Raw genomic sequence first — 15,976 nt, 5'->3', positions numbered from 1 at the left:
CCAAACACCAGACCTCCTCTTTACAGTCTCTGCAAGTCATTGTGTAGGCACTGATAAATGTATTGAGGATTCAAGTCCCTTGTATCTGGATGTCTTCCCCGAAAGGAGGTACTCATTTAGGGAAGTTTAAAAATGAGTAATCAATTGTTGTGCCTCCTGGGGGAAGAGGTGTTTTAATTGGCAGAGATGATTGAGGATGCTAGGGAAGCGCTCTTTAAAATGAGATGCTTTAACTGTCTCTTGCCTGTTTTGCCATTCTTTGATCGGTTGGGTAGTAAATAGTTTTCAGATAAATGGCTAAGTAACAGACTTCTACTCATGTAGCAGGAACTGTGTCTCTTTATTGTTCGAGATGCCTAGTTTACAGAGATGATGGTTGAGCCTCCAAATTATAAATTGTATTTTAAAGCTGACCTGCAGGTGACCTACTAAATGCATCATTAAATACTAGATTAAATCATTAAAGCGGAGGTTTGCCGGTAAAATGCTGTTTTTACCCTTAGATGGATGCTCATTTAGTCTAGGGGAATCGGCTAGTTGTTTTAAAATCCGAGCATTACTTACCGTTGTAGAAGGCGATCTTCTCCGCCACTTCCGGGTATGGGCTGCGGGACTGGGCGTTCCTTCTTGATTGACAGTCTTCCGACAGGCTTCCGAAAGGCTTCCGACGGTCACATCCATCGCGTCACGATTTTACGAAAGTAGCCGAACATCTGTGCGCAGGCGCAGTATAGAGCCGCACCGACGTTCGGCTTCTTTCGGCTACTCGTGACGCGATGGATGCGACCGTCGGAAGCCTGACGGAAGACTGTCAATCAAGAAGGAACGCCCACTCCCGAAGACCCATACCCGGAAGTGGCGGAGAAGATCGCCCTCTACAACGGTAAGTAATGCTGGGATTTTAAAACAACTAGCCGATTGCCCTAGACTAAATGAGCATACATCTAAGGGTAAAAGAGCAAAAACAGCATTTATGGGTGAACTCCCGCTTTAAGAAACTCTGCATTAGAACCGCTTGGTCCAAAATAACAAATGTTACACAAATTTGTAATGCAACATACCTCAAGGAATATGGTTTGTTGTGGCACTGCAACATGCCGCCCCTTGCTTGCCTTTATCTGGTCCTAGGGGTACTATTCCTTCTACTGACACCAACAATGGGGGCATACATCTTTCCACTGACGCCAACAATGGAGCACTGTTCCTCCCACACATACCAATAATGGGGCCCTGGTCCGCCCAACGGCCCCAATGGTGGGGGGCCCTGGTCCGCCCAACGGCCCCAATGGTGGGGGGCCCTGGTCCGCCCAACGGCCCCAATGGTGGGGCATTGTTTACTGATGCCAGAATGTTTTCTATTTTGGCTCGCCAAAGTGCGGCTCCCTAAAGTCTGAAGGGCAGTAAATTAGCCTTTTAGTTTAGAATGCCTTGGTGCATCATTGCTATTTAAAATTGGATGCACAGCAGCACAGCTTCAAAACAAGCAATCTCTAACCTTTCTAGCTTCTGGTACTTTGAAGGAATTCTCAAAGTTCACAACAAAGACTAGAAAGTTGATCTCCTTTGATTTGTAACACGCTCTAAGCGCCTGCTGGTTGAAGTGCTGGCTCGTTGCCAAGAGTATGTTGCAGTAAGTAATGAACAATGCTACAATTTCAATGGCTGTTGTAAATTTGAAGATGAATTTATCCACAGTGCCAGTAAGGGTTAGTTTACACATGTGGTGGGGGGATGGTGGTAAAAACAGGCAGTTGAGCTTTGTTTTTATTACCCCCCCCCCCCCTCCCATTTAAGCTGCCTGGTGGGGGGTATATGTTTTTATATGCTTCTAACCATCACAGAGTGCACATGCTTTCTTTTAACAATTCACAACACACAGGTGTGAACTATCTGTGCTTAGTGGTGTAGTGCCCTGAAAAATAAAAATGGTGTGGGTACATTAAAACCTGTGTTGTGGTGCTTTGGGCATACAGTAATGCACTAGAAATGTCAATGTAGCCTCAAAGGACATGCTGTAACCTGCATTGTACTGAAGGATTTCTGAAGTCTGCATTTATCTGTCCAGTTTTGCGTACCCTGAAGATGGAGGATGTGATGAAAAATCTAACATTTATTTCTATTTCAGCATCTTTTTTAATGTAAAATCTTTTTATGTTTTTCAGGTTGTGCACTTAAAAGTGGTAACACCAAAAGGTGTTGTAGAAAAAAGCTGCCAGGGACCAAGAATGTCCACAGGGCCGGATATATACCATTTCATTATGGGGTCTGAAGGTATGAGAATGTGTTTAAGATGAAAATGCAATATCTGTGTTTCCAATAAACTGCTATCCAAAAAGTAATGAAAGATAAAAAAGACACAAGAGAAAATTAACACCAGGATTATGTAGAATTATAATAGGCAGAGACCAAAATGATTAATTTTAAAGCTGAACCAGGCAGGCGACTAAATATATAGATAAAAAATGTATGTATACAAACTGTTGTACCCGATGTAGAAATGACATACAAATGCTCGAAGTTCTGAGGTTTCCCCCAAAAAAATATTTATATCTGCTGTAGTTAAGAAACATACAGGTCCCCTCAGCCTGCGATTGGGCAGTAATTGAAGAACTAGGTATACATGCTATTAACCAGATGTAATCTTTTTCTGGCTTTCTGGCCTAGGCCATGTCATACATACCAAGAGTCTTCATGGACATTTTTTTTTCCTTTCGCCTAGGGTTTTCTCAGCTAAGCACATCCTCCCTCTCCCTCTGCATGAGCTAAGGGCAGATGGATTCCAACGAGCAAATGCTACATGAATCCTCTGTCCTTATTCAAGATGGCCATGGCCAGAAATGCTAAGGGGGTGTTTATCAAAGTGATTTCTCAACAAAATAAAGCATGGAGACACAGATGGATGGGTGATTTTGTTTTGATAATTAAGAATGAGAGTCGGTTCACACTGGGGCGACACGACTTCCAGCACGACTTTCAGAGGCAACTCCAAAACGACTTCAGCATGAACCACAGGGCGACTTGGGGCAACTCCAGGCGACTTGGGGTGATTTACAACATGACTGAATTGAGCAGGGTTTTCAGATTGTTGTGCTCAGATACAGTTTAGTTCTATAGAGAGAGATTAAACAATATAAATAGACAAATCAGTAACTATATGTATGCATATTCAGAGGAGAGCCAAAGGGCTGCTGATATGGTAACACTGGGACCAACGCAAAACTCTGCTGCATCTGAAAAAATTGAAAACAATAAATGGTATTGATAAAAATTACTAAAGAAAAAACTATAGTGCCGTGTCCAGTACCACCCGTCAATCTTGCTTAAATCGGCAGTGCAGAAGGGTAGACATGGATGTAGTACCTGCAAAATGTCCTAGTAATGCTATAATTAAAGGGGTTGTAAAGGTACAGTTTATTTTTTCCTAAATAGCTTCCTTTACCTTAGTGCAGTCCTCCTTCACTTACCTCATCCTTCCATTTTGCTTTTTAAATGTCCTTATTTCTTCTGAGAAATCCTCACTTCCTGTTCTTCTGTCTGTAACTCCACACAGTAATGCAAGGCTTTCTCCCTGGTGTGGAGTGTCGTGCCCGCCCCCTCCCTTGGACTACGGGAGAGTCGGGTTCCGCTGATTTTTTTTTTTTTTTCAAAGCCAGCAGCTACAAATACGGCAGCTGCTGACTTTTAAAAAATGGACACTTACCTGTCCAGCGCGCCCACAGTGTCGGCAGCCGAGGCTGAGCAATCGCTCGGTCCTCGGCTGCTTCCGCCGCCATCCTCGGTGAGGGAATCGGGAAGTGAAGCCTTGGGGCTTCACTGCCCGATTCCCTACCGCGCATGTGCGAGGATCGGGAGGGGGGGGGACGAGGGGGTGATGTGACAGGCTGGATTTCCACGCTGTGATCAGAACCCGGAAGTGGTGCAAATACCTGTCTCAGACAGGTATCTGCACCCCCCTGAAAGGTGCCAAATGTGACACCGGAGGGGGGAAGGGATCCAAAAAGTGGAAGTTCACTTTTTGCGTGAACCTCCGCTTTAAGGAAACGTAGATGTTCTGCAGTTTTATTACATTATCTTTTTTCCCCTAGAGGAGGACGAATCAGGTCATACCAATAATTGTGATAGATAGCAAAAGACGCTTTTTAAAAGTGATGAATTAAAAGGAAAAAAAAAAAAAACAACAAACCCAAGCAGTCCTATGACTGAACTTGTTATACTTTTTTTTTTTTGTAAGAATGCAGAGTGTTCAGATTTATAGCACTGACAGTTATATTGCAGTATAATACAATTACATCAGTTGTATATCTTACAGCGTAGTTATAATGTTCACAGCCCTTTAAATCCTCCTTACAGTTATGGTGGCATTTATTGCCCATTGACCTTGCGGATAACATTTAATAATGTCACCATAACCTTTTAACCCCGCAGCCTCGCTGCTTATAAAATGTTCATTCTGCGCTTTAGCTGCGAGGAGGCTCTGCTTTCTCTCTATAGGGTTCCTAGAGTATGTATTTGTGGATGTATGTATCAAATTAATTTGCATTCTGCAGCACATTCATCATTGTGATTTCTGCTGGTAATATACTCTTCCATGGGAAATTTGATGTATATAAATTGTACACAGCACTCAATAAAGTTGACTGTTATTGTGATAATTTTTAATTTGTCTCTTTATAACTGCTCTCGAGTGATACCAAGACAGGCAGTCGAGGAGCAGATCTAATTTACAGGAAATGAGATTGTGCTGAGATTTAAGATGCAAGTTCAAGATTTTGTTCTGTGGGAAGTTGGAGGGATGGCAATCATTTGCAATTTGCTTTAACCTAATGATTGGGTATATGTGCATTGTGATGCACTACCATTCCTTTTTAATTTCATCCCAGTACACATATATATATAAACAATTAAAAAATGGTCTTTCATTATAGAATACCACAACGAGCACATGTGAATTCAGTGCTTTGTAGTATGCTGTTGCTTTTTGATGTGTGAACAACTTATTCAAAGTCATTGTTACGTTAACGCAATGCACATTAAGGCATAAAAAATGCCTCGTTAACCACTTAACCCCCGAACCATGTTGCTGCCCAAAGACCAGAGCACTTTTTGCGATTTCGCGATTTCCGCGATTCCGCTTTAACTGACAATTGCGCAGTTGTGCGACGTGGCTCCCAAACAAAATTGGCGTCCCCTTTTCCCCACAAATAGAGCTTTCTTTTGGTGTTATTTGATCACCTCTGCGGTTTTTAGTTTTTGCGCTATAAAATATTTTTTTTTGCTATAATAAATATCCCCCAATAATATATAAAAAACATTTTTTATCCTCAGTTTAGGCCGATACGTATTCTTCTTCTACATATTTTCCTAAAAAAAAGCGTTTGGTTTGCGCAAAAGTTATAGCGTTTACAAAATAGGGGGTATTTTTATTAATATATTTTTTTACTAGTAATGGCGGCGATCAGCGTTTTCTTTTTTTTCGGTACTGCGAACACTTCGGACACTTCTGACACATTTTTGGGACCATTGGCATTTTTATAGCGATCAGTGCTATAGAAATGCATTGATTACTGTAAAAATGTCACTGGCAGGGAAGGGGTTAACACTAGGGGGCGGGGAAGGGGTTAAGTATGTTCCCTGGGTGTGTTCTAACTGTGAGGGGGGGGGGGTGGACTCACTAGGGGAAAGGACTGATCTTCCGTTCATACATTGTATAAACAGAAGATCAGCATTTCTCCCCCTGACAGGACCAGGAGCTGTGTGTTTACACACACAGCTCCCGGTCCCTGCTCTGTAATGAGCGATCGCGTGTGCCCGGCGGCGATCGTGCCCGCCGGGCACGGGAGTCGGGAGAGCGGGGGGAGAGCACGCGCCCCTAGCGGCCTGCGTGAGAGCCGACGTTATATTACTTGCTCTCGCGCAGGGGAGCAGACTTGGCGCTGTAAAACGACGGTGGGCGGTCGGCAAGCAGTTAGCCACTTTTCCCACAAATAGAGCTTTCTTTTTGGTGGTATTTAATCACCTGTGGTTTTAATTTTTTTGTACTATAAACAAAAAAAGACTGACAATTTTGAAAAGAGAACATTTTTTTTTATCAGTTTAGGTCGATATGTATTCTGCTACATATTTTTGATAAAAAAAAAATAGCAATAAGCGTATATTGATTGGTTTATGCAAAAGTCATAGCACCTACAAAATAAGGGGAAAGATTGGCTACTTTTTTTTTAAATTGTTTTACTAATAATGGCAACAATCTGTGTTTATTTAATTTTTTTCAGGATTGCGGCAGACAAATCTGACCCTAAGTGACCCTTTTTGGTGACCAGTGACACCAATACAGTGATCAGTGCTATAAAAATGCACTGATCACTGTATAAATAGCACTGGCAGGGAAGGGGTTCACACTGGTGATGATCCAAGGGTTAAGTGTTCCTAGGGAGGTGCTTTCTAACTATCAGGGGATGGGCTCACTGGGAGTAGAGAGAGATTGCTGTTCCTGATCACTAGGAACAGATGATCTCTCTCTCCTCCCTTGTCAGAACAGGCACCTGCCTTGTTTACATAGGCAGATCCCCTTTTTTTGCCTCTCTTCACCGTGATCGCAGGTGGCCCACGCACACCCACTGTAGCTAATCCACAGACCAACATACAGGTACGTCAGCCGGGCCGCCCTGCTTCAGTATATGTGTGGTGGGCGATCTGGAAGCAAATGTTAACCTGAGTTCTCTCCACCACTACTGTGGCATTGACATATAAATTTAGAGGGTTTATTAGGCCCCTTTCACACATGCGGAACGTATGTCCACTTTTTCATCCATCTGTTTACGGATGAAAAAAGAACATGCATTGATTCCTATGAGAATGCTGGTGTCAGCGGATGAACATCGGGGTCTGCAATCCTCTGATTCTGCAGACCGAGGAAACCCCTATTTTTTTTTTTATCCATCATCGGATCGGGTGAACACGGACAGACGGTCCATGTTCATCCGATCCCCCCCATAGGGGAGAGCGGAGATCCGACCTGGCGGCATCTGCACAGTTTGCGGGGACCGCCCTGTCATCCGCCGGCTCAGTGGAGCGATCCCTGCTGAGCAAGCGGAGGTTCACGGGGCGGATCATCACGGATCCGTCCCGTATGAAAAGGGCCCTTAATATATGATTCAGATGAGCATATCAAACTGCAAATAATATATATATATATAGATAGATAGATAGATAGATAGATAGATAGATAGAATATAATATATATTTTTTTCTTTCTTAACAGGAACACTTGGAGTAGTTACAGAAGTGACAATAAAAATCAGGCCTCTTCCAGAATATCAGAAGTATGGTTCAGTGGTCTTTCCAAATTTTGAGCAAGGTGTGGCCTGTTTGAGAGAAGTTGCAAGACAGGTAAGCTTGCTCAGTGATATTGGCATGAAAAACAAGCTAGAAAACCAGGGAAATTAAATGTTATTTTTTTTATTTATTTTTTTATATATCATTTCCTCAGTTTTGGCCGATACATATTTTTGGTTAAAAAAAAAATCGCAATAAGCATATATTGATTGGTTTGCACAAAAGTTATAACGGCTACAAAGTTGGTGGATAGATTTATAGCATTTTTTTTTTTACTAGTAATGGCAACGATCAGTGATTTTTATTGTGACTGCGATATTGTGGCAGACACACCGGACACTATTTTGGGACCATTCACATTTATACAGCGAACAGTGCTATAAATATTACACTGATTACTGTGTAAATGTGACTGGCAGGGAAGGAGTTAACACTAGGGAGCGATCAAGGGGTTAAATGTGTACCCTAGTGAGTGATTCTAACTGTAGGGGGATGACTGGGGGAGGTGACGATCTGTGTGCCTATGTACAAGGGACACGGCATCGGTATCCTCTCCCTGACAGGACGTGGATCTCGGTGTTTAAACACAGAGATCCACGCTCCTGCTCAGTTACTGGTCAATCCCGGGTGCCCGGAGGACATCGCGGCCGCCGGGCCCACGCATCAGGTTCCCAGTAACGTGGCGGGTGCGCCCGCTAGTGGCTTATGACGTCCTCCGAGAACTAGAGCACTATCGTGCCACCGTCAATTGACGGCGGCCAGTAGTAAAGTGGTTAAAGAATGGTGCAAAAATTTATTTTCGTGACCATGCTTCACACTTTAATTTTTGAGACCAAAAATAGGTATTCTGGGTTTAAATACACACATCAACTGAATACACTATTTTTGTAATATTTTATGTGTAATTTTGATGCAGCTGTGCAGGTCCGCCCTCACAGTCGCGTTATTCATTCACAGGAATCTGTGAATGAGAGAACTACAAGTCCCCTGTTCCACTTCTGCAGATGTTTTGCCGAGGACACTAATGAGCGCACTCGTAGTTCATTCACAAGCCCTTTCAAACTAAAAGTTTGTACAGAGGTACGGGCTGAAAGCTATAGGGCTTATGTACAGAAACCTGACTTTGCACCCATGATTCACTTATCACCGTGGATCATTCCTTTTTTTTTTGTTGTTTTATTACAAAAAATATGCTCATTTATTTTTTCCTAAAAGGGGAGCTTAGCCTTTAATGTATTAAAGTGTATTTAAAGGGTCACTAAAGGAAAAACATTTTTTTGCTGAAATGACTGTTTACAGGGTATAGAGACATAAAAGTTAACTGATTCCTTTAAAAAATGATTACAAATAGATAAAAATCAATCATATAATGTGCCTGCAGGTTAGTTTCACTTTTAAACTGGTTTCATGTTCCTGTGAACTAAAGAGACACACAGAACAAAAACAAACAAATCCAGGGCAGTGTTTTGTTTTTAAAATGAATCTGATTGGTTCTGTTAAGTTTTAGACACACAGTAATAACAGCTTAGACCACAGTGAAAATCTCCCAGTACCATGGTTATAAGGAAACAGGCAACCAGGAAGTGTGGAGATCACAGCAGAATTACAGCAACTTCAAAGCAAAAATGAACAATAAGGACATGAAACCAGTACTGCAGTAAGGTAAAGGAAGCTATTTAGCTAAAAAAACAAATTTCCTTTAGTGACCCTTTAAGATGCATTTGCATAGATAGTCATAACACAATGCGTTTCTAAATTTGGTCCTCATTTTCTAAATTGCTTCCTGAATGAAGACATGTGAAACACTTGGCTATTTGTGTCGGGACTTTCTTGCAGCAGAGTGAATCAAGCAGGGACTTTATGGACTGTGCTCATGCCCTGTTTTCTGTTGCATTTAATTGGAATCGTAACCTACTTTAGTACTCACAGGTCTGTGTCAGAATTGCGGCTTTCGACCCTCTCAAATTGAGCCTCCTAGTTTTGGTTTTATACGCAAAGACAGAATTGGTGGTCATGTTAACTCATGAGTTTGCTTAACAGGTGCTTACTCGCTTTCTTGTTTATAAATCATTTTGAACACCTAGTATTAAAGCTGCAAATGCACAAGCATAATAGGCTAAGACAAATGTTTTTTTTAACCTTCATGCATTATCTGCATGAAGTTTAAAAAAAAAAAAAACTTCCTATGTCTCTGCCTCCTCCCCCTCAGCTATCCCTAAACACTTTTCTGAGTCCTTTCTCCACCCAGCGGTGTCCCATGTGCAGCAGTGCTGCTCTCCTGTTTCTGCATTCTCCAGAGACTCGGCCAGCAACTTAAAGCATTGGCTGCTGTTGTGAGTCGAATCCTATGAGGAGGAAGTAGGGGGTGTGGCTAAGCCATGCTGTGTGTGTGTGTCTCTGGAAGCACATAGCCCAGGTTGTGAGCATGCTCACACGAGTGCCCCCTCAGCACACGACTAGCTGAGGAGGCACACAGAGAAGAGACGCAGCCACATGCGTCAGCAGGGGACTCCAGAAGAGTAGTTAACAGACTGCGCAGTGCCTTAACATTGCACAGAGCAGGCAATTAACCTGTTTATCATTTTAATTAAATTACGAAGGTTTACAGTTACTTTAAAGCTGAAGTTCAGTTAAAAAAAAAAATATTGAATTACTTGTCTGTAATGAAGGATGTCCCACAATGTGCAGGCTGCTCGATTCTGTATAAATCTTCCCTGAATCGTTGTCCTGTCCTCTTTCCGCTGTTGAACTTCTGGTGCTTTGGGGATGAACAACTTTGGATCTCCACACTCAGCTACACTAATGATGATCTGACAGAGAGGCACCCTCTCCTGTGCACTCCTCTATAGAGAAATCTTGTTTCATTGATTAGGAACTCTGATTCACATACTTCTGCCAACATCTGCAGCCAGGCCTGTTCAGCTGTGCAGGCCCCTGTCTTCTCCAGCCTGCTCTTTAAAAAGTGTGGCAGAGATGTGTATACAAGACTGGCATGCGCCGTAGACATCGGTGCCGTTTTTTCTGCAAATATCTCCTAGACCATGTAGGTTTAGGAGATATTTGTTGCACCAAAAGGTAAGACTTAATCTACTCTTACCTGTAGGTTAAAGTGGTCTGTATGGGTTTACAGCCACTTTAAAGCATGTTAAATCGCATAAAGAGTTTTCTTTATTTTCATGACTATGAAATTGTAGATTCACACTGAAGGCATCAAAACTATGAATGAACACATGTGGAATTATACATAACAAAAAAGTGTGAAACAACTGAAAATATATTTCATATTCTAGGTTCTTCAAAGTAGCCACCTTTTGCAGCAGACACATCTCTAGAGCTGGTAAGAGGAGACTGTGTGAATCAGGCCTTCATGGTAGAATATCTGCTAGAAAACCACTGCTAAAGAAAGGCAACAAGCACAAGAGATTTGTTTGGGCTAAAGAACACAAGGAATGAACATTAGACCAGTGGAAATCTGTGCTTTGGTCTGATGAGTCCAAACTTGAGATCTTTGGTTCCAACCCCCGTGTCTTTGTGCGACGCAGAAAAGGTGAACGGATGGACTCTACATGCCGGGTTCCCACCGTGAAGCATGGAGGTGGAGGTGTGATGGCGTGGGGGTGCTTTGCTGGTGACACTGTTGGGGATTTATTCAAAATTGAAGGCATACTAAACCAGCATGGCTACCACAGCATCTTGCAGCTGCATGCTATTCCATCCGGTTTGCGTTTAGTTGGACCATCATTTATTTTTCAACAGGACAATGACCCCAAACACACCTCAGGCTGTGTAAGGGCTATTTGACCAAGAAGGAGAGTGATGGGGTGCTGCGCCAGGTGACTACCTCTTGAAGCTCATCAAGAGAATGCCAAGAGTGTGCCAAGCAGTAATCAAAGCAAAAGGTGGCTACTTTGAAGAACCTAGAATATGAAATATATTTTCAGTTGTTTCACACTTTTTTGTTATGTATAATTCCACATGTGTTAATTCATAGTTTTGATGCCTTCAGTGTGAATCTTCTTTATTTTCATGACTATGAAAATTGTAAACTCTTTGAATGAGAAGTTGTGTCCAAACTTTTGGTCTGTACTGTATATATAAAAGATGTAAAGATTCCCTTATACAGCTCACATTGTAATATGTGCATTGTGTTTCAGCTTGGAAGTGCTGCAGCCTTCAATGTTTATGACGGAGAGATAATTTATTATTGGGAGAAAAAGCGCTCGTAACAGCACATTAATTAACTGGAGTGTTTAGAGAGGTTAGAGTGCTGATCTGTGGATTCAGAAGGATAAAACAAAATTAGGCAGGTATTAAATTAATTTAAGTAGGGGGTGCAGTTAGAGTAAGTAAATAAAGTCACTGGAAGGGTTCTGAACTTAGCAGCACAGCCAATAACAACTAGATTTATAGGTTTGTCCAACCTGGATTTAAAGCCCTTGGAGTGTACTACAGACAGATCCAACTTGGGAACAGTTGTAAAATTGTCACTGATGCTGAACTGTTCACAAAGTCATGGCAGCTATATAACATCCTGACCAGCTGCAAGGCTTTTACTGGTTGCAGACTTCTAGATAAGTGGTCCGTTTTGTATAGTTATAGTCTGGATTAACACCTTCACATTCAGAGGATTTTGTATTTAATCAAACACTGAACAACTCTACAAAGCACAGTCTGCCTCAAAATTGACCTCATAACATAAGCCCATTGCAGTTTCATGACATGGAAGAAATTGAAAAATAATTTGACTTCCAGGAAATTTATTACATATGTGATGGAGATCAGACTTGTAGCTGGTACACATATTCTGCAAGTAGTCTGTGTTCCAAGCATTTGTCCCTGGGTGCATACAGCCCTAAGCACTAGTTTCAATCTGTGCACCATCCAGGCGCAGCAGTCGTCTGCCTCAGAAGTACAGCCTTAAAGTGGTATTAAAGGTTCAGCTTTTTAGAAAATAAACCTGTCATACTTGCCTGCTCTGCGCAGTGGTTTTACACAGAGCAGCCCCAATCCTCTTCTTCTCTTTTCCTGGCTTCTCCTTCATGACCAGTTTCACAAATAGCAAGCCGCTTGCTATGGGGGCACTGGTGCGTGATTGCTCCTGAGCCCTGCTCTATAAGTCCATAAAGCTGCAGCTCAACACTGCCCCCTCACTCTCTCCTCATTGGCTCACTGGCTGTAATTGACAGCAGTGGGAGCCAGTGGCTTCTGCTGCTGTCTCAGCCAGGGAGGAGACAGCTGAGTCTCTTGTGCACATCGCTGGATTGAGAGGGGTCACAGGTGATTAGGGGGGATGTGGGGGGAGCATCACACAGAAGATGTTTTACCTTCATACATAGAATGCATGAAGGTAAAAAAAACTTCTGCCTTTACAACCACTTTAATCCGTGCTGTTCTGCACTTTGGAAAGTTTTGGATAGAGTAGAGGTGGGTCAAATCTACTTAAAAATGTTTCCTTATTGCTGTCTGTATCTCATTTAGGAGGATTCACCCCTCTATTTATCCTGGTAACCATTTTCATAAGGATTAAAAGTGATGGCGGCCACCTTCGCTCCCTTTGCTTACCTTGGCCTCTGAGTCTTACGGCCAGGCATTATGCATTGGTCCCCGACCTGGGTCGGTATATCCTGGTGCGTTAATGGTCTGTACCCTATGACCCATCTTTTTCAGTGTTTTCATGCAAATTCAGCATTGCGTCTTAATATTCATATCCCCTGCGTGGGAATTTTTGATCTGTTCTTTCTTTATATGCTAATAAAAATCATTGTATCAGAAAGTGATGGAAGCCACAAATTTTGTTGTCCCAGAACAAGAAGTAAAGGTCAACATTATTCTGTTCTGATGAAAACAATGTCAATTTGGAAAACTTCCTCTAACTTCCTGTTGCATCTTTGGGACAGGAAGTGTGAAAGGAAAGCTTCCTAACAGTACAATCTGTGAAGAAATAACCTGACTGGCTTTAAACCTTCCCTATGCATTCCAAAGCTTTAAAATATGTTTTGGCTGTACATACACTTCAACTAACCTTTTCTTCACTATACAAGAAACATAGATAATAAACCGGAGCCCACATTTAGAGTGGGCTTTTGCAGCACAGGTCCACTCCTATTGACAGGGTGGTTAAAGCACAGTATTCATTTTTAAAGGTGCTGCTTACATTTTTTTTTAAAGGGGGCTGAATACAAATGCATGCTACACTTTTCAATTATTTTTTCTTGCCACTTAACAATCATGTGCCACTTTGTGTTTGGTCTATCACATACAATTCCAATAAAATACATTAACATTTTTGGTTGTAACATGACAAAATGTGGAAAATTTCAAGGGGTTTGAATGAAAACTTTTTTGAGGCACTGTATGGTGTGTATCTAGATCGATAGAGAGTGTGTGTGTGTATATACATTTCTTATGCACTGTGGCATTTTATAATTTTACATGAATTGGTTGAGCGCTGCACCATTTTGTATTTTGTGTTGAGTACGAAAAACAGACTCTAACCCTGTCCCATGCTATTCTAGCATCCACAATAAATCTGTGTGTTTGGGGCTATACAAAGTGTAATATTTCAGACACCTTTAATAAACAAGCTTCGTAACTCTGGACCATAATGGACCTTTTTATTGCAAAAAAATGTTGGACTTTGAACCATTTATACATGCCATTATAATGCCTATTATGTCTAGGTCTGGCTAATGCTAGTTTCTTTTGTTCTCCAGTTGTTTCTCTTGAAAGTTTTCTATAAACAGAGCCTTTTTATTCGTGTTTTCTTTGGTAGTAACATGCCTTAAAATTACAGCCAAGATCCGCTTGGTAATGTTTAAAGCTTATTTAACTTTATCTTAAGAAAGAGTCTGTTCCTGCGTTTAATTAAAACATGAGAAAGAATTGAAATTCTTGCCAGTAACCCAGGAGTTTGTTTGGACTCTTAGCTGAGAGAGAGAAAATTAATAGTTCCCTAAAGTGTTTTTTTATCCAATAAAGTATGCAGTATTTTGCCCACCACAGGCCTTCCTGTATAGCTTTTTTCATAGTACAGTTTACTGTGACCTAATAATCACTGAGGTGGAAACCATTTTGCGCACAGAACAGTTGTTATCATGTTACCTCTTTTATGAAAGCCTAAGGAAACAACTCGAGCCCTTCATAAGTATCCATTCCATTAGTTTAACCAATATTTGTGGGCTTGGTGCCGATGAATTCAGTGGACTTATTCCTATTCAGGAGGGTTTTTTCATTTAAAATACAAGTTCTCTAATTATTAAAAATTCCCCTAACACAGTAATCTATGGCGCCTCCCCCGGCCCAGCCATTAAACATCTAGCACCAAACTGCCAGTGTGCTAACTCTTCATTTATTTGAATGCGCCATAGTTGTGCTGCAGGAACAATGTCTAATTGTAGTCTATGGGTCATGCACAGGCAGCATGGCACTAGCTTATTACCATCAGGGCTGCTGACAGCATGGCATCCACCCATGGATCCTGAAAGAATTTTAGCTCCGTCATTTCAAAACCATTGTTTCTAATTTTTAGGGACTGGAATGGCGCAGGGCCAATGCGGTGCTCATATTTAAAAATGTATCAATGTCTTTGCCAAGTAACTATAGACCTGTTAGTTTAACTTCTATGGTCGGAGAGATACTCAAGAGTTTATTAAAAGACCACATAGATGAGTTTTTGCTGGAAAAAAAATATTTTAAGCAACAAACGGCATGGATTCATGAAAGACAAGTTGTCAAACAAACCTGATTTCTTTTTATGAGGAGGTAAGTAAAACCTTGGACCAGAGGGGAGGCCGTGGACGTTGTATACTTGAATTTTTCAAAAGCATTTGACACCACCAGGCTTGGAAAGATCAATTTTGTATATGGATAGAAAACTGGCTAAAAGAACGTAATCAGTGGTGTACCCCAAGGTTCAATGCTGGGACCCTTACTTTTTAAAATCTTTATAAATTATATAGGGTCTGGGATTAAAAGTATAATTTCTGTCTTTTCAGATGACACCAAGCTATACAGTGGATTAACGTCCATACAGGATGTCTCCAATTACAAGCCAACCTCAATGCTCTGTCTAATTGGACAACTAAGTGGCAAATGAGGTTTAATGTTGATAAATGTAAAGTTATGCACTTGGGGGCTAAGAATATGCATGCATCATACATACTAGGGGGGTACAACTGGGGAAATCCAGAGTCGAGAAGGATTTGGGGATTTTAGTAGATCATAAGCTTAATAATGGCATGCAATGCCAAGCTGCGGTTTCCAAAACGAGCAAAGTCCTTTCTTGTATTAAGAGTGGTATGGATTCCAGAGAGAGAGATATCATTTTGCCCCTGTACAAATCATTAGTAAGATCTAATCTAGGATATGCAGTTCAGTTTTGGGCACGAATTCTCAAAAGGGAAATCGGGGAACTGGAGAAAGTGCAGAGAAGGTCAACCAAACATGAAGGCGCTCGGCTATGAGGAAAGATTGGAGGAACTGAATTTATTTTCTCTTGAGAAGAGGAGATTAAGGGGGGATATGATCAACATGTACAAATACATAATTGCTCTATGTATAGTGAACTTGGTGTTGCATTATTCACTTTAAGGTCATCACAGAGGACAAGGAGACACTTTACGGCTAGAGGAAAAAGATTTTA

General features: G+C 41.5%; 1 protein-coding gene across 1 annotated transcript in view; it reads left to right on the top strand.

Annotated features, from left to right (window-relative positions):
- The window catches only part of AGPS (alkylglycerone phosphate synthase), a 287,284-nt gene that overhangs the window by 152,418 nt on the left and 118,890 nt on the right, over positions 1 to 15,976 (top strand). Inside the window, exons 10-11 of the mRNA XM_040357672.1 lie at positions 2,163 to 2,271; positions 7,262 to 7,389. Of these exons, the coding sequence (XP_040213606.1) occupies positions 2,163 to 2,271; positions 7,262 to 7,389 (237 nt within the window). The remainder of the gene's footprint in view (positions 1 to 2,162; positions 2,272 to 7,261; positions 7,390 to 15,976) is intronic.

This window comes from Rana temporaria, chromosome 6 (assembly GCF_905171775.1).
Source record: "Rana temporaria chromosome 6, aRanTem1.1, whole genome shotgun sequence".
Taxonomy (NCBI): Eukaryota; Metazoa; Chordata; class Amphibia; order Anura; family Ranidae; genus Rana; species Rana temporaria.
This window is presented reverse-complemented; position numbering and strand designations above follow the sequence as displayed.